The sequence below is a fragment of the Sander lucioperca genome, chromosome 8, assembly GCF_008315115.2.
Source record: "Sander lucioperca isolate FBNREF2018 chromosome 8, SLUC_FBN_1.2, whole genome shotgun sequence".
Classification (NCBI taxonomy): Eukaryota; Metazoa; Chordata; class Actinopteri; order Perciformes; family Percidae; genus Sander; species Sander lucioperca.
The window spans coordinates 29,230,167-29,257,878 of NC_050180.1; the positions used below are offsets into that span (position 1 = coordinate 29,230,167).

The window sequence follows — 27,712 nt, forward strand, 5'->3', positions numbered from 1 at the left end:
CAAGACCATGTTGGGCAACCTGCCTGCTAGTCTGACAGGTGTCCTTGTCGGCCTAATTCCTCTTGCACCGCTTTGTCTCGCCTTCTTTTCTTTTCCTCACTGGCATGCAGTACCCCAGGGGGCTGTCCGTGTGACAGGTGTCCCAGTCGATACGAAAGGCACAGACAAATGCAAAGGTGAAATATAAAGACACCTGCTTCTGTGGCTACCTCTTTAATATGTCACCAGTGACCTGTACGCAAAGTCACGCTCACACATAACAAACGCTTTAGCACATAAACAAACCTCAGACACATAGGCAAACAAACATCATGGTGTCCTCATATGACTGGATTGAGGTCAGGTGAGAGGCGTAGCGGTGTGTGAAGAATGGTTGGAGTAGCTGGATCAGCAGCTGTGTGGCACACTGAAGTAGGAGAGGTAATCACTATTCAGAACGCAAAGGCTCTTTATTATAGGGATACACTGCAATGATGCAAAGCAGTCTTGCGTGAAATTGAAGAACTGACATACTGTGTTTTCATCTCCTTTTTTATTTGTCAGCTTTGCGCATTTCAATAACAAGTTCAGCCAGTCACTCACTCAAGTCGAGTGACGTTGTGTTATTGTTTGCCTCTTTCCTCTCATGCTGAACTTTTTCCTTATAGTCGCACTGAATGGGGCAGCCGATTGAAGCAACGTACTTTCATGACACCTGAAAAGTTGTGTGTCTGCATCTGGAAGGCTGAATCCCCGTCATTGAGGGAGAGAGACCTTCCTTTGACATGCCACAAAAATATGTCCAGAAGAATGGGTGATAAAGAGGTTTTGGGAAGAGGCTGTCAGCAAAAATGAATATCAGCACGAGAGGACACAACGCAGGCAACGGTTCAGTGGTTCACCACATCCTTGCAGTTATTCACAACGACAACTTTTCAAACACGGCTTTGCGTGACTTTTATTTCTGAAATAATGTATGCGTCCGAACCAACAGAATATACCTAGGTTATAAAGGGTATTCCGAACTTGTGTCAACATTTTTATTCCGGTTGGATTTTTATCATGTTACGCATCTCAGTTTATACAGTTCCAAATAGTGGTCTTTTTTTTAAGTCTTTCACCCAGGAAATGTGTGTTCCTTAGGAGTGTTTTAATCCAAACCACAATCTTTTTCCTAATCTTAACTGGTCGTTTTGGTGCCTAATTTAAATTTTCGTCACGGCAAAACGCTCATATTTTGTGGACTAAATTTAACCGTAATGTCCGCCGAAACGACCGGCAGCTCGCTGTGCTTTGTACCGAGCTCAAAGTTACCTATTTTCGGGTAACTCAACCACCAACTACCGCTGATACAACAGAGGTCTGTAGCCGGCGTCACAAAGCTCTGTAGCAGCTTAAACAACTAGCAACTGCTGCTCTGCATCATGGAGCTCGTAGCTAGCCGGCGTCATGTGACCAGCCGGCGGTCTCCTAATTTTGTAGGATATCATACGTTTTGGTGTGCATACATTTTCATACACTATCATACATCGTTCATGAGAATGCATTGTGGTCTTACTTGGTCTGTCTGTCACTTGCGACTATTCTGCATGTTGCAGCATAAAGGTTTTCCGTTTTAAATTACTGTAATGTTTTGCCCCACTAATGAAAGTGTTTATTGAGTTCAATGACTTGATGCTTCAACAACTTTGCTCACATAACTTGTTGAAAAGTTTCCTGTGCTGTCTGCAACTGGCCCTGCATGGCAGCGATTCACATGGAGGTGTTCTCGATTTGACAGACTCTAAAGCATGTGTTTGAAGTCTCTTAATACTGAGCTTCAGCAATGGATTTTGTTGAAAATTACCCATACCCAGTTAAATAGTCACTGTTTATTTCTCTTGAGTTGAAATATGCCACATGTATTACAGTTATAGTTTTGGCCATGGTTCGCCATTGTTTGCCATTGCTTATTATACATTTTTTTCTTAAAAAGTTGAATTATAGAGATATAATTAAGTTTAGTAAAGTTGCCTGACACAGCCTGTAAGGCATAGGCCATTATAACAGCTGATAGTTTTAAAATAAAGTTCCAAGTTTAACCAAACTCTCTTTTTCACATTGCTTTTTCCTGCCAAACCTGCAGAATTTGTGCAATAAACCAGATGGTTTGTTACACAGAACCATCTGAAAAGCCGTCATTGAAAACTATTTGGAAATGGGCAGGCACTTTTAAGAAATACCTGGCAGTTGATTGGATGAAGCATCTGTCTTTTAAACTCTTGCCAAAGCCAGCGATTCTGAAAAGATCTCGTGATATCGCGAGAATCCAGCTGCCATGCAAGGAAAGTTTGGCAATGCATTAATAGATAATTGTACCAGTATTTTTAGGACAGTTGACCATTGTTTTCTCATAATAAAAATAAATAGTAATTATTTTTATAAAATTGATCATGTAGGTTATTAGCTTAAAATGGACCTATAGTGATGCCGACTGTATTTGCATTCGAGCTGGAGTAAAATAGTATTAACTGATTAAATGTATTGCCAAAATTATGAAAGTAAGACCCACATTACAAAACAGAAAAAGGAAAGAAGAAGAAGAAACGTATTATTTCTTGCCTTGTCCTTTGTCCTGTTCAGCAGTAAAACAGACATTTCTTATTGTGTTTCATCTTCCTTTCTCTGTTTTCCGTCAAACTCTCACTATGTCTCTCCTTCCACTTGGCATATTCCACTAGGCCTCCTGTCCCCACACTGCACTCTCTACAATGCATTTGACCAGCTCTCACAATACATTTTCTTTCCTTCTAGCTAAGCACATTCTTCTGTATCCTGCCCTAAATTCTACCATCCATTAAAACATAATATCCCCAAGGTTTATGATTAGATGTGATTTCCCATTTTATCGCTAACTAGTACAATCAGCAACATCGGATCAAATACCAACCATGTTTGATGATGGTAGGGCCATTCTACTAGCAGGGTAGTGATGAGACCCTGCCCATGTTCTGACAGTTCTCTGGAACTCATTTGGCATTCAACAGGAATTCATCCCATCTGTATGCGAACCCCGGGTTTGAGCCGTCTTTATTCCTGGACCCGAACAATGATGGAAGCTGGATCGGCAGATATCATTTATGGCTAGGCATGGGCCGGTATTAGATTCTGATGGTATGATAACCTTCAGCAAAAATATCACGGTTTCACAGTATTGCAATTACAGCTTAAAATGTATTATTGTTTTAAATGTCTGGGAAAAAACAGGATTGAAGAGTGAAAAGGACTTCAGAAATGTGGTAAGTTTATGGACTTGCTCTGTGTTTGATAGTGTTGGTATTTCTGTTGTCTGAATCGTGCAAAAAGCCTTATCTTAAATATAAAAATGATAATTACTGGGGTAAGAATTACTCTGTGCTTGAAAACTGAGTTATAACCAATCAACTTGGTGCACAGAAGCACAGTAGTGAAGTTGAGCATTGCACCAACATTGTACTCACCACTTATGAATTAATGAAATGTAAGTAATTAGCTCATTTAACATCCATTTAAAGGGAGGCAGTATCCACTTATAATGCAGTAATGATAACATTTTCACATATGTTAAAAAGGAGATCTGGCCTTGAGATCAACTTCTGACACTGTTTCATTACAACTTATGTGTGCAAGCATGCCAGCTCTGTGGTTGCCATGGTGTTACAGCTTTCTAATTTAAATAGAATCTCTTAGATTTGCAATTTTAAGATGATTCATTCAATATTTTTTGTAATTATTTTTTTAAGAAGTGGCACTGAAAGAATTAAAAACCGCTTTTTAAGGCCATCGTTCCTCAGATCTCCCTGAAAGAAACATCCAAGTCCTTTCAGAGAGAGAAATAGAGGAATCAAAACAGAAAGCAAAGGCAAGGGAAAGAGCCCTTGCCACCCAACCACAGCTGTGGTGGAGGGGTGAATAGGCAGAGAATGGTGAAATAGTAGAGAGACACTGTGGGTAACATTGCACGTTGGTATAGTGGGAGGTGGAAACTGGGTGTATGGAATATGAAAAGCCCTAACACTGTTATCGTTGACTGTCTGCCTGTGCAAGATGCGATGTGACAGCTGAGCAGGGCTGTGAGGGCAGAGATGAATTCACAAATGGTAGCCCAAGGGACCAGTGGGTTGGGGGGAAGGAGGTGGGAAGGGGTGAGAGGGTGACGGTGCATGCTGGGGAGGGAGGGAGGGAGGGTCGGTGGTTATGGAGGGCTAGCGAGGGTAAACTATCTGCAGTGCAGCCAGGATTCTCCCTCAACCTCTTCACCCTTTGTTGTGATGTCCAAATAAAACATCAATTCACCATTTATTAGTTCCCATTCTATGATGAGACACAGCTGAGGGAAAGACTTTGTAGATATTTGTTCGTGGATAGTTGTGTGAAGCCTTCATAGCACAAGGAATCATTCAAGAACAACAAAAACAACAAGGGCAATACATATGGCAACTACAAAGTCAAGCTTAAAGCAACTGTTGCACATTTTTAGAAATATGCTTATTTGTGTTCTTGTTGAGTTACATTGCGAGATTGATACCACTCTGTATGTAGGCGGAAATATGAAGCTACATCCAGCAGCTCCTTAGCTAAGCTTAGCATAAAGACTGGAAACAGGGTAGAAGAGCAAGCCTGGCATTGCCAAAGGTAACAAAATTCATCTAACAAAAATGAAAATGTTATATCTCAATTTTTGTTGAATCTGTAGCGATTTCCTGGAGTCTCTGCTGGTTGCCTGGCACCCTCACGGTGATGATAAGACTCAAGAAGGAAGTCAAGAAAAACTCCCGCAAAACCACAAATGACCTGATACAGATATAATGTGTTTATTTGTGAATTTTAGAGGTGCTTCAACCGGCTGACGTGAGTCATCCAGCGCAGTTTTGCCGGCAGGTAAAATGGGACCTCCAGGCACTGGCGCCATTCATCTGCATGTCCAGCAGTACACAAAGTTGGTTAAAAATGGGCAGACTTTAACGCTGGCGCTAGCTAGCTAGCTTTGGTTGGCAAGGTGTTACCTAAACAACGTTAGGCCAAAGGTGAAAGTGTTTTTACATTCTCCCACATGCAACTGTCTTGTCACCGGCCCATTTCTCTAACCTTCCATCTGATGCTGCCCTACATAAAAGGGACTGTCCTTTCCTTCCTTTAGGACAAATTCACCAGATGCCAGGTTAGCGTTGATGCTAATTCCTGCTATGATTTGGCTTCCAATCCTCCCTGAACACTATCACTCTATGTCCCTGTACCTGTTAAAACACTGGGGTAATACCAGATTGCAGATGACATTAGGCTTCAATCTATCACTGCTCTGTACCTCCTTCCATCTCAGCCACACACACATGCTTCATACCGTGGCAGAACAACGAAGTTCTCCTCTCAGCACAGGCAAAATTAATCACAGATGCCACCAAGAGTGAGTCTGCACAGCATTTATAAGTGTGTGTGTGTGTGTGTGTGTGTGTGTGTGTGTGTGTGTGTGCGTGTGTGCGTGTGTGGTGAAAAGTGGGGAAAGAGAACATTTGAAAAACCATTTAGCATTTTAAATAGCTGCACCATCTCCAACTCAGCCGAGCCCCATTAATTAAAAGGACATGCCCCGTTGAAACCCAAATGAAATCTCACTCTTATTCACTAGAAGACGTCTGTAAGAATGATCTTTTCCCTGCCCCATGGTAAAACTGCATAATCTAGGCTCCAGACTTGATCATAATTGGATGAGGATGATTTATGCCAGGTAGAGAGAAATGATGAGGGGGAAACCTACTCCACCACTTCACCCTAGCCCTCCTCCTCCTCATCTCTCCTTGCCCCCTTACACTCACACTCTCTCACAGTCAGCTCAAGAGGATGCCATATACTCCTGTATACACTTAAGCGGTGTTTGGTGTTTTAAGCCCCCAATGTCGCACTAGGATTAGGCAATGGTTATGGTTATGGTTATGGTTAGGGTTAGGGTTAGGTGCCTTGAATTAGACAGTCGCAGCGCTGCCTTGAAGTCGACTTTGGGGGCTTAAAACACCATCGAGCCACTTAAAGGAACACGCCGACTTATTGAGACTTTAGCTTACTCACCGTAACCCCCAGAGTTAGATAAGTCCGTACATACCCTTCTTTCTACTCTCTGCTCGGGGCTTCTCAGGTGCTGCAAGCATATCACTCTGCCCAAGTAGCAGTGCTTCGCCTTTCTGAGAATATAGTTCCCAGTTTATATACAGTTAGAAGATGGCTGTGTCTCATGTGACCTTGTTATTTGTACACGCTGTGACTATACAAATCACAACATGTAAATAGGAACATGTTGGCGTTATTTTGTCACTTATTCGGAGCAGTAGGCTAGTTGGAACCGATTACCTTCAGGATCCGTGCTAGGCTAAGATACCGGTGGAGCCGTCAAAAAGAGTTACAACACGCACGGAGATGAGAAGGGTATGTATGGACTTATCTAACTCTGGGGGTTACGGTGAATAAGCTAAAGTCCCAATAAGTCGGCGTGTTCCTTTAAGCTTCTAAAATACTGAGGGATTTCTCAATTATCTTGATTGACATTTTCATCTTATTGGGAGAGTTGTCGTCACTGTTTTGGCATGTTTGTGTAATTTCAGAGGGTTTAATTTGCACTTGATTTGTCAAGTTGGTGCTGAGCTCTGAAGCCAATTTTAAAGTGTAAATGTGATGATTACACTTCCAAAAACCATTTGCTGTACTCTGTATAAGAATACAATATTATTGTTTTATTTACATATACATACATATTTATGTACAGGATTTCTACCCTCTACATGTGTATTCTAAGGCCTTTAAAGTCACTTAAAGGCAAACCATGCTGTGACCACATCAAATGTCTGTGTTGATATAGAGTTGTTCACATTCACAACATGCTGAGCTAATAGTCCCTTCAATTCAGTGGATTGGTTTATTTTGGCTTGAGTGGGAATGTTCAGAGTGCCTTAGTTATCTATGGTTACATTTTATAGCTTATAAATCATCATCATCAATGAGTCTGGATCAAGTCTGACGTTATTAAAACACACATTTCAACTAAAGACTGAACTCTCTTTCTATTCAAAATGAGTATGACTCAGGTTTGAGTGAGCATCACATGTGCCCATGCCTTGCTGTGTGGCTGTGTAGCAGATGAATACCCTTATCAGTGCCCTTGACCCTCTAAATTTAGATGCAACCGGAACTTTTTTGTGCATTTGTGGTTGTGTATGTGCGTAGGCAAGCATGAACATCTGCATTTGCATTTATGTTTTTATTCATGCGTTAGTAGTTTGCACTATTTCCTCTGCTGTTGCTTGCTGTGGGATTTTGCTTGTGGCTATCCAACCTGCTCAAATTTCAAGTAGCTGCACACCTTACCCCAGAGGAAGGTCCTGGGGGAGGTCTTGTTGTTTGAACAAAACTTTCCACCATGTCTTACTGTAAAAAGTAAAGGAGGCTGCTTGCATAGTGCTTGCACATACACCATGCATAAGGGAGTGGGGGAGAGGGGGGTGGGGGGGAGAAAGCAAAAGCAGGGCAGCTTTAAAAATATATCCGCAAAGGGCTTTTAACTTATTCAGTGCTAGAAAACATAGTTAATTCATGCTATATTATGGATTACATTGTAGACCTACAGTGGGCTGTGTGTTGCACAGATACATGATGAAACTATTTCCGATGCACATGTGACTTGTGAATATATTTAAAAAAATAAATAAACTACTACCCCTGATAACCATACCATATTCTCCATCCACAGCTTGTTAACTCTTTTCAGAGATGGTATAATGAAAGAAAAAGAAAAGGTGAGATGGTATTAATGCTTCCCCCACCATACAGTCTATTAGGAGCGAATGCATAGCTAATGAAATGGACGACACATACAACATGTTGCTGATACAAAGGTAATTACCAACTGCTGCCACTGCAGTACCTTCACTGCCTCAGTCACGTGCTCACAGCCCTGAGCATGACTTAGGCAATGCTCTTCTCTTACTACTCCTCTCCCTGCCTGTCATTGCTCCTGTGGATCTCTGCCTCTCTCTACCTTTACTTTAGTTCTCTGCTGTCTATCTTTATTTGCACAGGCTTCCATTGTATGGCCAGTCACTGTATAATTGTGCAGGTCAGTCAATACGTTTTCTCTATAAATATTAAATGCATATAGTTACATTGTGAATAAAGTGTTATCTCATATAGGTCATTATTTCCAGCACAAATGCATATTATGACATCCTGTAAAGGGTACTACTTAAAGGATACGGGTAGTGTTATTTTATATTTTTATTATTATTAACCAATCTCATTAGAAGATCAAAATATCTGTGCAGCCAAGACCTGGTACACCTTTGTTCAAATACTATGAAATGTACTACTTACTACTACTTTTAGTATTTATGTACCATTTAATACCTTTTACTAAATAAACAAGATTCAATTTTCAGATTCCATGGCCATCCTGCATGCTATTTTCAAATACAGATTACACATTTGCCATAAAACTGTTCAGTTGCCCTTCTCTATTCACTTATTTCTGAATCGGATCGCCATAGGGCAGTGATTTTAAGCTTGCGACAGAACCAAGTAAACATTCAGAAATCCAATAATGCGGTGCATAAATAAAAAACCAACTTGCTGATGCACGCTTACTTCAATGCATGAGTCTTTTGACTAATTTATTGCTGCCCCTAAAGCAAAAATTCTAATTACAATGAAACGTGTAGTCTATTTGGGGCTCCTGTTGTCATAAAACTGCCAAACATTCTAACCCAAGCCATTGCAAATTTGTGTGCCCCATACACAGTAACCATTTCTATCAATTTCAGTTATCAGTACATACAGAACATATAAAATGAAATGGAAATCCTGCTATCTGTATGCTACAATTAGATCTTGTAATCCATTTGCGAATATCACACCCTTAAGCTCATGCATTAAGGTCAGAAAGCATCTATACATTTCCAGAACCTCTTTGTATTATACAGTATAATATATATAATATGGATTGGGTGTCCAACAACTGCAGATCCCTGTCAAATGCTACTGTTACTATTCTAAATGTGTGCACAGCGTAAGCTGTGTGGCACACACATCTAACTCATTCTTGATTAGCATATGCTAATGTGGCTGTGGGTAAAATACTTAGGAGTAATTACAGTGTCATGAGACAGAGGGGTTTTGAAATTGCAATTCATTGATTATGTTAAATGGCAAAGATTTAATGGGTTGGATGGATGCTTGTAGGCAGCAAAATGAAGTTGTAAAACCACAGATGTTTCAGAGATCCTGTATTGCAATGATTACATTGTGGGATGAAAATGACCATGTGCTTGGACAACAGAAGTGGTAGCACTTGCATTAGTCTGCAGGTTAATCCCTTTTACTGTTCCAAACCCAACAGACGGCTCGTTAAGCGAAGAAACAAGGTTTAACAACAAACAATTATGCACAGAACCTTGCACTGCGAGTGGAACTGCAACACCTGCCGAGACCCTTAAAGCTAATCTGGGAGAAATCCCGGAGTGAGACATTAACTCAGCACAAAAGATATGAAAAGCTCAATTAACATTTAACCAAGTGATGAAATACAACATTACAAACAAGTGCGCCTCTGGGCACAGTGAAAATAAGCCCTCATTAGCCAGATGGAAATTATCAAAAAAAGATAATAAGCAGACCTCCCCCAGTGCAAGGCTGTGCAGGGTGAAAAAGTTAAAGATGTTGTCTTTATTTACCAAGGATGAATATTAAAAAAAGAATATTCAAGAAGAAAAATACAGTTTACCTCACAAGGTGCAAAAACAAAGAATTTCTATATTTTACTGACTAGAGTTTAATGCTATTTTTGTTGGTAATTTCAATTTAAAACAAGATTTATTTCACTCTGCTAAACAATGCTTATGTCCTCTTACTGTTATTTCAGTCACTGGGCTGCTGTGTAGTAGATAGCAATATTGATCTCAGTGTTGGTGGTCTTTGACCCACCAAACAGCTCGCTTATCTCGTCCCTGCATCACAATGAAATTAAAACATTGGGAGCAGAGGTTTGGATCGCAGGGGGAATGTGTTGCTGCCAGAGTGCTGATGGTCCCAACCTTTTCCCCTCTCACGCGTCACCTTTTAATAAAGTCATATATCATTGTAGGGACTGCTTATTCTGCTGTTGTTACTCTTGAACTGCACTGTAGTAACTGTAGTTGCCGCACATACGCCTGATGTTTTCCTGAACCCAGAGATGAATAAATAATTGTTTTTTGATTAGCCCTTCATCATTAAAATCACCTCACTATATCTCAGAATCTGTTGAATTTCAATCTGTTCCAGTCATTGATATTTTTCTTCTCCCCCAGCCTGACAGTCTGCTGATATACGTTTATGCTGCAGTTCATGACTTTGTCCGGACTCTTTGTAAAACACAATAAAGAAAACAATAAATCTACTCTTTACATATTCCCCTGCACAGTGATGTGCTCGCAATATCCTGGTTGCAAAACTGGAATGCACTGCCATAAAGTGAAGGCATGTGTTGCTATTAGAGCCACATTCAAGGCTATACAATATACAGATATGATTTATGGAACACCGCCATCCCCCCTCCGATTCCCATCTATATCTGCTGCTATAATTACACTTAACGGCATTTTTCTTGTACTTGCTGCACAGATTGATGCGCATAATTTATTTACTTTGACAGATTTTAAATAGAAAGCATCAAACCACGGAGTAACCTTGGTGCCTTATCCAAGTGCAGTAACATCGCTGTCACTTTTAAGAAAACAAAGGGTGAATATGAAAATGTATTTCCTTTTTAACACAACCTTACAAAGGCCACAATTAGAAGGCAATGACTCCCTCTGTTGTTTTTATCAACACCAATATGAAAATGCAACAAATAGCTATAAAGTTAACTGACATTACTCTGATTATAAACTGTATATCTACAGTAGGGAGATAGGAGGCTTCGGAAATAGGCTGAAATTATGCTCAAAGTCCCTGAGGTGTGACAAGGTGCATAGCTTCGCTTACATGCAGGGAAATGGGCAGCCGAGATGTCACTGACTTTTGGCTAACGCAGCATCATGAATGAGCTGGTATTCAGTCTCAAGAACCTTTCAGCAGTATGAATGCACGTTTTATCGTGGAGATAGAATGTATGACTGTACCATTCAGTCTCTCCATATTTGTTTCCAATCTACCCTGCGCAGTTATGGGATATGAGTCAGTGCCATCAATATATTTCCTACTGTCCAGTATTCCATCAGCATTATCTGCTAGTTAATGTATGAACCGCTGCTTTCTGTTGCCAGAGGGACAGGACTTGCCCCCTCATCTAGGAACACCAGATATAAAATATAAAATGAATATTTCATAGTGCTTCAACGCCAGTCAGACAAATTTATGTGGACATCCCATCAATAAATGGTTGAAAGATTGATGGAATATGATGTCCCCGGGTGGAGCATGAAGCAGCTGGTGGCAGTGTTGATACAAATGCTATTTTTGGAAAATCCCTGGTTCTTTCCTTTAATCTATTGGGCCAGCCAACTGATGCATTGTTGCATGCATTATGTGGTCTGGGAAAATGGCAAGCAGAAGGACATGTCACAGGAGTGTCCCATCTTTGTCACAGTGCGTGTAAAATCCCTCCTCATATGTGGACAGAAACATGTGGAACTAACTGGAAATCAGTTTGCAAATGTAGCCATTGGACACTTTTAGTGTCCAATGGCTACAACTATTAGCTTGCTAACAAAATTACCTTTTCAGATTGAAAAGTAATATCTAACACCTTAACGCAATGTTGTGTAATATTTATGTAAACTTGGCTGATGAAAAGTATATTTAATAAAAATAACACCATATAGCCTACCTCAAATAAGTAAACATAATGTTAATACATCGGACTAAATCACTTATATCATTGGTTAATGCATAATCATTCTAGTCTGCATGAATATTACTTAATCTGAAACACATTTCTCCTTGTATGCAAATATGTTTAAAATTAAATCATAACTACATTTACAAAGGATTGGCAGTGATGTTTGACATATCACTTGGCCCTCTAAAACACATCTTACATCTTGTGATGCGAAAGTGACTTTCTGTTTAAAGCTGATTGGATTTGATAGGACAGCACTAGTAGTTACAAAGAGGTATGAAGCACACACTTATCAATGGATTTACGAATAGCTGATGCAACACAATCCTGAAATTGAGACGTCCAGAGACTGTTTTAAAAGATTAATGAGCAGAAAATGATCATGTGCTCTCTCTGCCTCTGTGACATTTTTCTCCCATTTCCAGGCCTCAGGGCATGTGCCTAAAGGGTTGCCTGGAGGGCCACGGGTCATCCATGAAATCTGAATGGATTCTGAATATGGCCATAAAAAAAGCAAAGATCTAAAAGCCTATTTGTATTTAATTCTGGCACCAACACAGTGACTCAAGGCATGATATTTAATAAACTGTAATTTACGATAGGGAAATGCCTTTGCTATTAGAGTAAAAGAAAATGTAATTCAGTGTTCAATCATATGCAAATACTTCTATGTGTGCATCTCGAATACATACAGTATACATAATGTAGGCCTACTTCTCACAGAGTCACTGAAACAAGATGTAGTGTACCAGTATACCTTTGACAATGGAATAGCGATTTATACATTCTACACAACATCTGCCTCTCAACTCCTTTTGTGGTAGTTTCATAGCTCGCCTACTACTCTCTGACATAAATAAATTAGTTGAATGTCAAGGCAAATGCTGAACGTTTGTACAGAGAAACCCACAAGCCAAGGATAGAGGGACCACACAATATTAGATGTGACAAATGACAGATCCAAACCCCTGAAACGACCTTCAATGTATTTGACATGGTCCCATCGTGCCGGATCTTTCAAATTCCTCTTGAACTTTTCTTTTTATTTTGCGGTAAGGAACACAGTTGAGCCTAGAGCAGCTCCTGCATGGGTTTGAAGTAATGTGCTTTGCACTGACAGTGAAGATAAAGGGCCAGGACTTGGGGTGAGGAGGAAAAAACAACAACTCTGAGGTCTCCAGATAGCTTACTGTAAATTTGAAGGTTATGCAGTAGCTCTGGCTGGTAGCTCTCAAATACTGGTCTTATTTTGGCATAAAGATTCAAGTGTCCCAGAAAGCTACTGTAAGCAGTTAATATAGTCTACATGATGAGCATCACACTGAAACAATTTTGACCTTCTTAATCTCTCCATAAACACCCTTGCAGCCTCTCAATTAAATGACAAGGCTAATTGCATTATTTAATTTGCATCATTGACTTCTTCGGGGTTGGCAATTCTAGCCCAAGCCTAGGGTATTTTAACAACATCTTAACTGTGTGCCAGTCATGCATGGTTTATATGAGTTGTTTTTTTTTAAACCACAATAAACATACAAGGATGATGATACCACCAGTTGAGTGGAATTATGAAATTTCAGCTTCTCAAGTGCCATTTGATCGATAGGAACTGCTATTTGAGAACAGCTGTGCTATCTTGTCTAAATGGAAGAATTTCCTTATCAACTATAAAACTAAAAATATAAACACATTCCAGTTCCTTTGCAATTTCTTCAATATACTGACATTACAGATACTACATGGTCTGACTGACTGCATGGTTCTTTATCCAATGTGTATCATTTCCTCAGTGCAATTACCTAATTGATGGCAGTCAGAGTGCTAGCCTGAACTGCAAATTAGAGAAAGACTTCTAATATGGAGGTTTTGGATGGAAAGCAAATATTTGCATCACAAGTTGGCATAACATCCTATGATCAGCTGATTACCATAGTGATGAGAATCTTCAAAGGGAAAACATTCTTCTTCGGGGGTTGAGCTCAAAGTTATAGGTTATAAGCTGCAATATTGACTGTCTCTGAGGGCATGTTCTGCTCAGCAGCAGGAATATGGGACACTCCACTGTTGAATATAATGAAGTGGGGGAAAAGGCAAAAGCTTACTTTTGGAAGAAGAAGAAGAAAAAAGGAGAAGCATGCCTCTTTTTGACAGAGCTCATTATCTTCTCTCTTAAAAAGCAGCAGTAGCAGAAAGAGCAGTAGAGAGGAGAGGGGTTGGAGATGGAATATCCAGAGAGACTTGAGATTCATGATGTGATGAGATTTATACTGTGGAGATCCATTTCTTAATTATTCCTCTAGGACAGACATTTCCCCTCCACTCCCTGGCTATAAAACGCCCTCCATATGGCACCTTTGGCAAAGGGCATGATTCTGCTCCTCAACAGGCAGGCATCAGGGGTGAGCCTGGCCATCTGAAATGTGCTGACACCTCACTTTATGGAACAGTTAACGGGGTAGAGGTAATGGGAGGAGTGGGGTAGAGCAGAGGGAATAGTGTATGTAAAATAAATGTCCCTTATTCTTTCTTTATTGCAACAGATGCAGGTTCCATGCTCTTAATCATATACTGAAAGTTAATATTAGTCATTGGACACCCTCTCTAGGGGGAACTATGGGGTGCTGTTTGAGTTAAGTAATGGAAAAGTAAAAAGGGGTTTGGATGCCCTGCCGCAGTCTGTTTTGTGGTGTGGGGCTGATCTCTCTCTCTCTCTCTCTCTCTCTCTCTCTCTCTCTCTCTCTCTCTCTCTCTCTCTCTCTCTCTCTCTCTCTCTCTCTCTCTCTCTCTCTCTCTCTCTCTCTCTCTCTCTCTCTCTCTCTCTCTCTCTCTCTCTCTCTCTCTCTCTCTCTCTCTCTCTCTCTCAGCACTGCAGCACTAGAGCAACAGGATGGATCTCTCCCTTAATGTGTGTGTGTGTTTGAGAGAGGGAGACAAGACATGAGATAGGGGAGTTGCAGATATTAAAATGAAGTCACAGCACGTCAGGGCTGTAGCAACATGCAGCGCCGATATTGAGATAACAAGCATGTTGAAACGGAAGAGGAAACTGTAAAGAAACAAAGCGGCTCTGACACCCCTCAGAAGATTTTTCATCCATTTGTTTGAGGAGGGTGTTGAAATGGAGTGGCATGCTGCCAGTGATGAGCTCTTGTCTGTGTGTGTGTGTGTGTGTGTGTGTGTGTGTGAGAGAGAGATTCACTTCATCAGATGTGTCTTACAGAGTGAGGACGGAACATTTCCCTTAAGTCCTACACTTAATATTTGAAGCAAACCTGTAGAAATTGATTGATTGGAATTAATGATTATTATTCTGCTGGGGGAGAGGATGAGTAATGCTTAACTCTGGTGTGTGGCTGAATGTGTGCACTGTAACTTTTCTCCTATTGCAATACACTCAGACCTGTGCTGTAATCTAAGAATCATTTGGACTCACAGTTACATACAGGGCATAGACATAATAGATGATATGCATATTGTATATGGACTCAGCATACATTAAGTACAGCTATTGTTGGAAATTGTCTATATGTATAGTCCGCAGTCCTGAATAATAAATGACATCCACCACAAAAGTGGTTCTCCTGCTCTGTTGAATTAAGTATGATTGATCCACATATTGCCACTGGAACTATAGGAACCACTCAAACACCATTGCCATCAATTGGGTCTTTCCAATAGCAGTGCAGGAGGTGTAAAATAAGACTGTGTATATGTGGAGGGTTGTTGCTGGATAAGCACTGAGTAGCAAGGTACAGGCCATTAAACTGTGCACTGGATGTTCAGAATGGGAAGCCGCTCTGTGACATCACGCTGCCAAAGAGGGATGGCTTAATTAAACTTCCATCCGACAAATATTCATGTGCGTTTAATGATCCCGAATCACTTTATTCCACATGAATTATGAATATGAATGAACAAGAGGAAAGGGCAGCAGAAGAAGGGTGTGTTGTGTATTGGTTGGAGCCTAAAGCAAGGTTGGATGTTGGCGAAGGAGAATGATGTGTCTAGCCACCAGTCAATCACTTCACACAGTCCCACCAAACGCTTCAGGCCAGAGGTCATAATTGGAAGTGAGCATACAGTGTGTGTTTGTGTAGCGTCATTACAGTAGCCTTGTGTGGAAGCACTAAACCGCCATAAGATTTCACCCTTGATCTGACCATAGCAGGGATGGCTGGTGTGGTGGCCTATTTCTGGGGTCGGGCCCTGTCACTTCACCCCTCGAAGAACGCTCGCTGACTACTATCTTGCCCTTAAGCATTGCTCCCATTTTATCATGCTTTTTTCTTCCTCTATTAATTAAAACAATGCAGCCAAGTCGTGTGTGCAGGCATCCAAAAAAACAAGTCATAAAAACAGCACTCATGTTAATGACGCCGAGTGTAGGATGTGGTGTGTTTTCGAGCTGAAGTGCATACCGCTGTTTCATATTTAGCTCCGATTGGGTTTCTGTAATTGCTATAAATTAGCACAATGGTTTCATGCTTGAGCACTACTTGTTTCTAGACAGATTAAAAGGCATCACAGTTCTCTGCGTGTCAATGTCTTGGATCATAAAGTAAAAGTAAGGTAATTCTGTGAGTTTCTACAGTACATTAAACTTGAACAGCTGAATGCATGTGTTATGTAAAATAATGAGTATTTAAATATATATTTTAGTGACATATGATGCGAACCACTGATGAATTAGAATTGAACCTGGTACAGTACGTCACATTTGCAAAATCTGGAAAACAAGATATTAACTGTTCAGACACTCGCATCGCACCTGAATAGCAGCAGAGGCCTTATTGTATCCAAATATAATAATACCATATTCCGGATGATTTCCAATGTAAGTACATGTACTGTAAATTAGGGCTGGGATGATATGCTTTTGTCCCGATTCGATTCTTTCACGATACATGGGTGCCGATTCGTTTTGTATTGCGATTTTCATTTATTGCGATTCTAGAAGTATTGTTATTCGATAGTATTCAGTATTGCCATTTTCTTTCCTTCTTTAACAAAAACAAAAGTTGAATACTACACTTCTAGAGACAATATATCATGAGACATTTCTAAATACTATTTGTTTTCTAAAAAGAATGCACATCACATTTAATTTGTAAAGAAGTACATAACATGTATTTTCTGCATTTTCTGCTTCGCTCCGTTTAGCTGGAAACAGATATGATGTAGTTGCTGTCAGTGGTATTGTATAAACAGAAAATATTTAGGTGAATCATTGGCACAAAAAAAAAAGATAAAAAAAAAAAAAAAAAAAAAAATCACGATTCCAGGGAAAAGAATCGATTTTAAAAAAATTAATCCCGATACGATTTTCAATTCTATTGTAAATGTAAATTGTAAATCTGTTCTGTGGTCACCTGACTTTGGCTCAGGAACTCTCCGCTTAAACTGAAAAATACACATTTTCCAGAGAATAGCTCCATGGACAACAATACCACCTCCCTAACAAGCCAATTAGAATCCTTTAATGTCATGAGAAACCTGAAAGTGGGCTACAGGCTAAAAGAGAAACATGAAAAGAGAATATTCCTATGAAAATCAACTCCAATTCTTTTCTCCACATAAAAAAACTAAAAAACTAAACTCTTCAAATCTAGCGTTTTTTTCTTCTTCTGCAGTGCATAGCAACCATCCCCACAGAGATGAAGCCCCACTAATGCAACAATGCAACTCTGGCATAACCAGTATCATTGGATCAATGCTGCCATCTACTGCTACTTTTCAGCCTCTTCACTCTTTGGATACAGTATTTAGAGTAGTAAATGAAATGGTTATTGTTAAGAGATTTTATTGATTTTTGAATCTAGTTCAGTTTAGAAATCACAAGCAAAATGTCCTTATTTTCTTGGCAAAGCAAACATACATGGCGTTGTATTCAATCAGGTTCTGTGGGCAGTAATGAGGGTTTTACAGATTCAGCAGGTCTGCCTGTTTTGTCTTCCAATTCACGTACCCCTCTCCCCCATTTCCACACTGTATACTTTGTCCTGTGGAACAGCACTTTGATAGTGCTCTCCTGAATTCCTTCCAATGGTTATAAAAAGGGAAGAGAGAATACATCAGGGAGATGTATGGGGTAATGGCAACGTAGGGACCCAAAATAGATTCAAGGGCTTTAGTCATCAAATAGTATACTGCACAGGTGTGGTTTATGGTTTACGCTTTTTTTTACTGCTTCCATTGCAACCTTGCAGTATTTTAAATCATAAGCATTTTGTGGGAAAGCGCCAATACATCAAGTGTTAACAACTATGCACAGCAGCAAAGGTCCCACAAGACATGTGCATAACCAAGATTTTGGCGTTAAATTGCAGTGTTTATTGCTACGTGAGAAATATAAGTGATGGAAACAGCACCTTGCATGGAATAAATATGTCATAGAGATTGCGAGGTGTAGATTCTTCCATAATGGCTATAGCATGCAGTCCTCTCTGATCTTTCATAAATTAAAGTATTCAGATTGATGTGCCATCCCATAGTGCCCTCCCCATTTCTCTTACTTGAGCTTTAACCGGCCAGAATCTGTGGGGATATTTCACAGGCATGAAGGAGAAAATCATTAGTTTAAATTGATCTAATTAATATAGAGGACAGACACCACGGCCCATCTGATTAGGTTGGAAGTCAAGCCTTTCACAGCGCTTGCTTGACCTCCACACTCAATGATGTCGCAACCACCAGAGGCACTTGGTTCCAGGAGCTTGAGTCACTGGCCCAATCACAGTGAGGTAGACAGGGGATAAAAAAGAAAAGAAAACCTTAAAAACCTTATCTATGTACAACAGCCAGGCAGTCAAAGAAACTAAATAAGCCACAGGAGAAGAGAAGAAAGGAAAAGAGAAGAATGACGGTATATTCGCAAAGTTAGAAGGTAGAAAATTGCATCTAGCCTTACTAAAGGCAGAAGTCAATGCAAAATATGGGCTATGCATAACAAATGATATTAAAACAAATTAAATAAGAATTAAATTAATGAAAACTACACAGTCCATAGAACAGGTAAACATAGGATGTGGTAACATGCATTACCCTTTGTGGGATTGTTTGACTTGTCTTTGTAGGCCAGCAAATGTAGTTAATGCTACCATTTTTCCTTGCTGTTGTTTCAGTTTAAGGGACCTAGTATTGTTAATGCTGATTCACAGTCACTGGGACGCAAGTGAGGGAAACGTGGATGCAGTTAAGAGACTTGGAATGTAGGCTACCCACTGTCATGGCTAACTGACATTGATGTTATTAGCAACACTTGTGCTTTTCCGACAAGTCAAAATGTCTGCTGTGAAAAAGGCTTTTGTGTCCTAGAGAGCAGCCTATCTTACTCAGAAAACCAGTGTTCTTTAACCATGTTGTTTGACAAGTACTGTAGCCTAACTGTGGATTTGTAATTCAAGCAATTTAAACTGTTTAGCATTAAGCTTTAACATCATCCAAAACAAAAATCTGCTTTTCGGCCATTTAACAAGACATGAACCACACATTTTCTTTCTCGGGAAAGAAACAAGGAAAATGAGAAAGCATACAGAGAGTAGCCTGTAGAACGAAAGCAATTCATTGATTACAGTTTTTTTCAACTGCTTACACACAAAATCTTTTCATGTCACACGATTTTTGAAACCTCTCACTCAAAGTGCAAAATTACACAGCAAATCTCCAAAACCATAAGCTATTTCTCAGCCTTTCACTCAGTTTTCAATTGCATAAAACACTTTTTTCAAAATACTACACACAATTCTCTACCTAAGACACAACAATCTAACAGGAAGTGACTTGCTTTCCTTTTCTAAACACAACCAATCAAAATGCTACACTTATTTACAAGGGCACACACACACTCCTCACATGTGCAAACACATTATGTCATAACTGAACACTAACCAATCACTGCTTTAGTATAGGCCTATACAGAGGTCAAAGGTCAGATTACCTGTTTTGAACAATGGATGCCAACAATAGACAGAGAGCAAGGGGAGGAGGAGGGACAGACAGGGGACGACAACGAGGAGGAGGAAGAGGGAAGAAGAGGAAGGAGAGCCATCTCTGATGAGATCAGGGCCACACTTATTCATCATGTGATCAACCACGGATTGACAATGAGAAAAGCCCATCTTGAGTAGCTTTACAATGGCGTCCATATTGCATGCAACTATCTAATGACTATTTCAGCATTACAAATCAATCAGACTTTGTTTGTGCATACAACCCCAATTTACTATTATGAAAAAAGTGTTTGCCATTTGATGCATTTTGATATGTGTTTATGGTATTTTGAATGCAGTGTTTCATTTTAAAGGAGATGTGAGGCATTTTGCATTTTGTGTGTGTAGAGTTTTGAAAAAAGGAGACATAGTTTTGAAAACGTGTGTAAGCAGTTGGAAAAAACTGTAATCAATTAGTCAATGGTCAGAAAACTAATCAGCAACAGTTTTGATGAATGATTCATCATTTGGGTCATTTATCAAGACACAATGAATTGGAGACTTTGGCTCCAGCTTCTCAAATGTGAGGATTTCCTCCCAAAGAAAACAAAACTCTTTAGTTAGTAAAAACATGTTTGCATTCATCCCTGCTGTTGCAGTTTATACCCTTAACCGAATGAGTTACTCTCAAAGCAAGGGTATAACATTTACAGCATAGATTAACCGTACATTAATAAAACATACCATATTTTCTGTGTCGTGAAGTTGCCCTGTTCACTACGACGGAAGCAGAAATGTAACGGCATTTCACTTTACGACAGGCCTTCCGGTTATATTGGGGTAGAGCGTTTTTACGCTAGACGTTAGCTAGCATTTAAATCGCTTGAGAGTGCTAGTATCTGCGCAAATATAATGGGAATAGAGGAGGAAACGGACCGGACGCTCTTCATAAGAAATTTGGATCCAAGAGTGACGGAGGAGCTTTTGTTTGAGCTGTTTTTACAGGTGCTGTTGTTGCTAACGTTAGACTAGCTAGCTAGCAAATGTCAAGTGGACGGATAGCATAACGCACATAGCTAGTTCTAACAAATCGAAAGCGTCATGGGCCAAACATGTTAGCTAAGTTATTAATTGGAACGCTCTTGTGCAATACATGTGGCTCCTTTATAATGTTATAACGCTAACGTGACTATGTTGTGCACACACTGGACAATTTCAAGGGAAATTCTTGATTCACTCACGGCAGCTAGCGTTAGCTTTAGCTAGTTGTTGTTTGGGTACCTCAATAACACTAACGTTAGTTGCTTGTTTTTGCAGGCAGGACCTCTCATCAAAACTAAAATTCCAAAAGACGCCGATGGAAAACAGAAAACGTTTGGTTTTGCCGTTTACAAACATGAAGTGTCCGTGCCATATGCCATGTCGCTACTCAACGGGACATCGCTGCATGGGAGAACTATTCATGTGCAGTTCAGATCAGGTGAGTTTTGACAACTTGTTATAGACAAACATTATCGTTACTTAGAACAAATAAATTTAACAGCTAGCCACATTTTGAGAAGTATGGAATGCCATAGTATTTAATATTAAATAAATAAATGTGCCTATGCTGTAATAAATACATGATGCAATAAATGATAAACACAAGTGAGTCAATATAACGTTACTCATTTTTTATTTCGGGGGGCTTTTATTTCATAATGCCACATTAATTTATTTCACTTTTTATTTCATTTCTTATATTTAAATGAAGGGGCTGTGCTTATCTCACATATTCAGGCATTCCATATAGACATAATCACAATGTTTGTTTACAATAACTTCCGGGTAGAAAACTCCTGTGTCCCATACGCAAAATTACGAATCCCACTATGGCCACGCCAAGACCCGCCCTACGAAGCAGCTCTATTGGTTGGGGTTAGGCATTTCCCCTCGAGTGGTTAAGGTTAGGGGATTGGTCAGGGGATAGGACCTGTTATTGTAAGCATGGACGCCTGGCCAATAGTAGTGTGTGAATGCTATTGAATGGCGGGTCTTGGCGTGGCCATAGTGGGGGGGAAAAAATATCGCGTCCCATACATACAATTTAACGGGGCTAACCGTGCGTTCATAGACATGGAAAAACGTTTTTCCGAGTGAAAACGTCATCATTTACGTCACTTCCTGTGGGAATCACCGAGTTTCCCAGTTGGTGACGCGTTGTTGACAACTGACGTTTGATGTAGGCGACTTTGGTTGACTGAACATATTTCAATGACAATAAACTGTTTATTGTGGACAAACGCCTCTGCTGAGAAACATACACAGACATAACATGTTTTAAATTATTCATAAATAGGCTCATGTATAAAAAAACAACACTATCCGTGTCCTTTCCCGTTATCCCGTATCCTGCAGATAACACAAACACCTGATGATGTGCTGTTTGTATGCTCGCATAAGAAAACAGCAGCAAATTATTGTGGCCTCCATGTTTTCACCATGTTTTAACACACCTGATGCTCTAGGCTACGGCCAACAGCTGGTGGCAGTCATGCAACAAGTTGTTATGCCAAACGCCAATATAACAGAAGAAGAAGAACACGCATCCCGACCATCCTAACCATGTGAACGCTGGTAGTCGGAAAAACAACGTAATCACGGAGGCGGTCCCTGTTATTCTCAGGTGGCATGAACGCGCCATAAGCACATGGGAGTGAACAACTGCATATGCTCTGATCTCATCCCGTTCACCGTGTTTAACTATATATCTTTAAACGTTACGCCTGAAAATGACAACCGAAATAAACAAGTTTGCTGATTTCACATATCAATGAAATGTGCTTCTGTGAAGTAGGTTAGTACATGTGGCAACCTCTCCTGTGGTCCGTGTGTGTTTTGTGTGTTTTGTAAAATGGTCCCAAGATATAACATCTACCTTTTTTTTTATGGTAGTTGTTTCTCAAGGCAAAATGTAACTTATTAATTACAATACTGCTTGTTTTTACAGCATGCCCGTTTTGAATGCCCCTATATGTGTATTGTATTAGATATGCATCACACAATGTGACACATTGATTTATCCTTTACTAATAACTTTGTTCCTTTTACCCCATCATAGGTAGCAGTCATAGCAGCAGTCCAGGGAACTCCCAGAATACAAGTCCTGCAAATACCCCAAATCCGCATGGCCAAAGGTAAGAATGTCTCATGGACAGCTTGTTCAGAATCTGGTTAGCATCAGCATCAGGAGCATTACAGCAGCTACTGCCTCATCTCTGCCTCTATCTCAACTTGGATAGACATTTGTGTCCCTCTAGCTTTGCAGATACAGCTCTCACTATGGTGGCTCTCAGCTGCATTTTATATTGTGGCTCTATAACTGATTTCAAGTGAAGCAAGTGGCCTGTTGCTTTGCCTTCACAGGAAGTCCACATGGTGTATCATCTCAACTTTGAGCTGCTTTTTTTGAGTTTCTTTTTATGAGTGTGTCATGGAGTTGAATACAACTATGTTGGGGTAACAGCATCAACACAGCACTGGTTGTTTCAAGCTATGAGACAAATGGCTGTAGCAGTTCGAGTTTTTTGTTTTGTTTCCGTTTTGTCTATTTTGAATTATAAGGTTAATTGTGCAAAATGTGTGTAAATCATACCATTTGGTGATGTCTTTCAACTGTTTCTTCATGAGCCTAAAATACCCTTTTTAAAAGACATGTCTTGGACGCAAGTCACAGAGTGGGATGATCTGTGCAATATCTTTCCCACATATAATTAAATGTTGAACTATAATAACAATAATAGCAAATGCGTGCCTATTTTTGGGCTGTGGATGGAGCCTTTTGGTAGCATAGTTTGTCATTAGTTAATACTTTGGAGGAATGGCACTACTGTATGTTTGTAATAGGGCTTTGACTTTTGCCCAAAAATCATATTCAAAGTTCATTTGTTTATTAATATTAATATTTGAATATATTTGAATATGTATTAATAATATTTTGACCATTAAATGCCTTCAGTAAGACTTATATTGGTATCGAACTTCGTATGTGTTCTGTCCACCAGAGGGCAGTGTATCAGTTAATAGGCAAGCAATGATGTTAGAAGAAAAACACACTGCCACCACTGTTTTTTTTTAATTAAAAGTCAGACCCTGGATTAAACACAAACAGTATGCGTTCGACAGGAAGTTCGGAGCTTTCACTGTAGCCTACGTAAGTGGTCTGATGTTTATACTTTTGCGCTGGTGTGTGCGTCGAGCCGGTGTGTGTGTGTGTGTGGGGGTGGGGGGAGTGGGTGTAATAGAGTGACCGGTAGTTTCAGAGTGAGTAGCGACTCTAGAGTCATAGTGAGAGGAACAAAGCGTCTCCCCTGTGCTTTCTGACCACGGTGAGACATCTGTAGCAGGAAAAGTTAACTCTCCTTGATTTCACATTGTTAATAGGGAGAAGGAGAATCAGGAAATAAGTCAGGGGAAATGCAACGCTACCACGCTACGGCCGAGCGAAAGTTACATTTTGAAATGCGTGAAAAAGCCTCGGAATCTGAATTGAAAACATTTACAAGCAAACACATTTACAAAAAACAATGCCCATAACAGGTTCGAATATTAAGGGCTGCCTAATATTCGTTCGAATATCAATATTTTTTTGAATATTCAAATTATATTCGAATAACGAAGTTCGGAGTCAAAGCCCTAGTTTGTAAATGGCACCAGATTTTCGGTGTATGTGTTAAAGTTGTTCCAAAGATGCTTCCTCCTTATTGAATATTACTTAGACATGTATGTTTTTCATGCTCTTGGCAGTGCCCTGTGCACTAAAATTAGAGCTCTGGCAAAAGATGTGGCTTGAAATGGGATTGGACTGGTCTGTATTTACTCGTATAGAAATCTCTGTGTGCAATCCTTTCCATGTTTCATGCCAACTTTCATGCATCAGTGCCTGTTTAGGCCCTTAGGGCATTTGCTGGAAAACTTGAAAGTATTTGCCCAAGAGTTAAATTGGGCAGCATCAGACCAGTGTAATGTATTGTTTTCAAGTCTTGCATTTCGTGGTGCTTCAATTATGTGACTTTGTTGAACAAGACTGGAGAAAAAATAGCTTAACACATTTCTTGGATAACTGAGATTAGATTTAGTAGTTTAAAATAACTGTTGTTCAATTTATATACTTTTTTACATGTATCCATCTAGAACAAATTACAATGTGAATATTGTTATAATTGTTCAAACAATTATGTAACTGACTCCCTGGATAAAAACATAATAGAGCGGGCTGAAACACATTTGTTGTGCATTTTATTTTAGTGACTGACTAAAGCAGATTAAACACCCAAAAGATGGCAGGCCTGCAGAAACAACACCAGGGACCCGTATCACAAAGTATGATTATTGAGCTAGCCAGTTATCGTTGATCTGAACCCAGGCTTTCTCACTTTAAAACAAAAAAAACAACTTAAACATTTAACTAAATATAACATACTCTTACATAAAAAAAATCTCCTTGAGTTTTAGGGGTGGGCGATATGGCCCTCAAGTAATATCACAATATTTTTAGGCTGTATCTGCAATAAAGGTATTCTTGATGGCATGACAAAATACTAAACTATTTTATTATTAATTTCAGGAACATACAATTGCAACCAAATAAGTGTCATGGTTTGCCTTTAAATAGTCAGTAAAAACTACAAAAACGTACCTTTTGTTTTTTAAACCATGACTCTGAGTTTAAATCAGATTCTGTATAAAATATAAATGGTACAACAAAGACACATCTAAACAGTTGCCAAATTAACAGGCAATTACATTAAACAAGTAGGAATATTGCCATCATCGCAATATAAATTTTTTTTCATTCCGTGATATTAAAAAGTATACCGATATCATGAAAAATACAATATGGTACACCCCTACTTGCTTATATCGCCACAAAAGTAAAGAGAAGAATGGACTTGTTGTTGTTCTTGCCTTTTTATGAGGAGAAAATATTTGACAGTGGTTTGCTTAACTCTTACAGGACCCCGATCCAGTTCAGCTCTCCACCATATAGTCCTCCGCCCCAAATGCAGAGGTCCTATTCATCTCCCGATAATCTGCAGAAGCATGTCATGGTAAGCTCTTTATACTTTTACAATGACAAAGCACTGCACAGTCATGACAGCATTTACAGTTTTTATTTGAATATGTGACATGTTCAGACCTGCTCTTTGCTTGTTTTTAGTTAAACTGTTCTTCTGTAACAAATGAAGAAATGTGTACACTGTATAATTTTGACAGGAATATAAACATCTTTTTGCCCTTGATAAACCGTATGAAACACGGGTCATGTTACCTGTCTTTTCCTTCATCCGTAGATGAACAACATGATGTGGCAGCTCAACATGCAGCAGCTTGAGGAGATAAATGGCAGCTTTTCCAAGCCTCTGCAGAGGCAGCCGCCTGCAGGTGGAAATTCCGGTGGGAGTGGCTCAAGGCAACACGATAACGCCCCCTATCGGCATCCGTCCCAGATGAACAGCGGTGGCAGGAATCAGCGCTACACAGATGTGCCAGCTCCCGGTCGTCATCAGCAACACGGCCACAGCCAGGACAACTATCACCATCAGAACAACAGGAGTGGCAACCGTCACCATGAGAGCAGAGGTGGCAACAGACATGACGATAAGGGTAGCAACCGTGGCTACCAAAATAATAGATGGCGACGGTACTGAGACACGTAAAGGATTTATGTAAGGACTTCAGCGCTTCAAAAATTTGTGGACAGCTTACTAAAAAAAAAAAAAAGATCATGAAATTATGTTGACAAATTCACATGTATGTACTCAGGTTGTTTGTACATGATCCTACCAGTTTGAAGATTTGATAACTTATGCCTTAGAGCCATTTTTGTTTACTTTTAAGGCGTTTTTAAAATTTGTACACTTCATTCATGTGAGCTTTTCCTCACAGATGTTGCAAATATTTTGAGCTGTATTGATGAGAGCAAGGGAAAAAAAACAGACATGACTGGTAGTAATTTTGGAAGACGAAAAAAAAAACATGTATTTAAAAAAAAAAAAAAAAAAAAGATTTAGGATATTGGCAAGTTTTTTTGTTATGCAAAACGTATTTAAATGGTGCTCCAAAAAATTCTTCAGGTACTTTGCAAAAAAAAGAACAATTTTCAGCTAAAGATTCCACCAGCACTACTTTTACGGCAATAGGGCACCATCCTTTTTTAATGTTAGATCTGTTGACCTTGCTCTTTCAAAAAAATGGGCTTTGTTTTATTTTTTTATTCTGAGTCTGTAATACAAACTGTTTTAAAATGGAACATTTTCATTATTATAAAGCTCCTTTCATTTGATGTTGCATTGTCTTTCATCTGGCCACAACACAAATGCCTGAGTCTTGGCTGTAAATCATGAATGCTATTTACAGCTCTGTAGTATGTGACTAAGTTAACTAAGTGAGCTATTGTATGTTGATGCTACATGCTGTAATGCATGCACACATGGCCTTATCTGCACCTATAAATGGCCCACATGTAACTAATATGCTTGTGCAGTGGGTTATGAAGTAATCTACAGGTGGCGCCACAAACATCCTTTTATTGAATCAATTAAGATGTTAAATATAACTGAGCCACATGATCAGCTCCTACAGTTGACCTTTCTATTTAGGATGCTTTCAAGTCTTTAAATGGATTTGACACCCACCCTGTTGACTGCACAGCATGCAATTATGCTAAGGTTTATTTCTTGTTCACCAGAGTTGAACACAGATATCTTGTTCTCTTTAATCAGAAGAGTCTTAACACCACCACTTTGTAAATGGCACAGGTTTTTAGTCAATTTACAAATGTGAAAGAATTGTCCTATCCCAGAATTAGCAGCACTTTGATCCTTAACATCTCATGTTGCGATCAGCCTTTCAGCATCGATGCCTTAGTGTCTCAATTCGGATTTGCTTA

The 27,712-nt window shown here is 39.6% G+C and overlaps 1 protein-coding gene across 1 annotated transcript; it reads left to right on the top strand.

Moving 5' to 3' along the window:
• The first annotated feature begins 20,530 nt into the window (after positions 1-20,530).
• rbm7 (RNA binding motif protein 7) lies at positions 20,531-27,106 on the top strand. The gene is made up of 5 exons (XM_031290891.2): positions 20,531-20,787; positions 21,100-21,262; positions 22,883-22,958; positions 25,778-25,871; positions 26,115-27,106. The coding sequence occupies exons 1-5, from the start codon at positions 20,695-20,697 to the stop codon at positions 26,469-26,471; spliced, it is 783 nt and encodes a 260-aa protein (XP_031146751.1). The 5' UTR covers positions 20,531-20,694; the 3' UTR covers positions 26,472-27,106.
• The last annotated feature ends 606 nt before the right edge of the window (positions 27,107-27,712 follow it).

Excerpts from the sequence above, each read along its gene's own strand:
- rbm7 (XM_031290891.2), top strand. The coding sequence starts at position 20,695 with ATGGGAATAGAGGAGGAAACGGACCGGACGCTCTTCATAAGAAATTTG. Across the intron at positions 21,263-22,882 it reads TCATGTGCAGTTCAGATCAG|GTAGCAGTCATAGCAGCAGT; the intron begins GTGAGTTTTGAC and ends ACCCCATCATAG. Across the intron at positions 22,959-25,777 it reads CCAAATCCGCATGGCCAAAG|GACCCCGATCCAGTTCAGCT; the intron begins GTAAGAATGTCT and ends TAACTCTTACAG.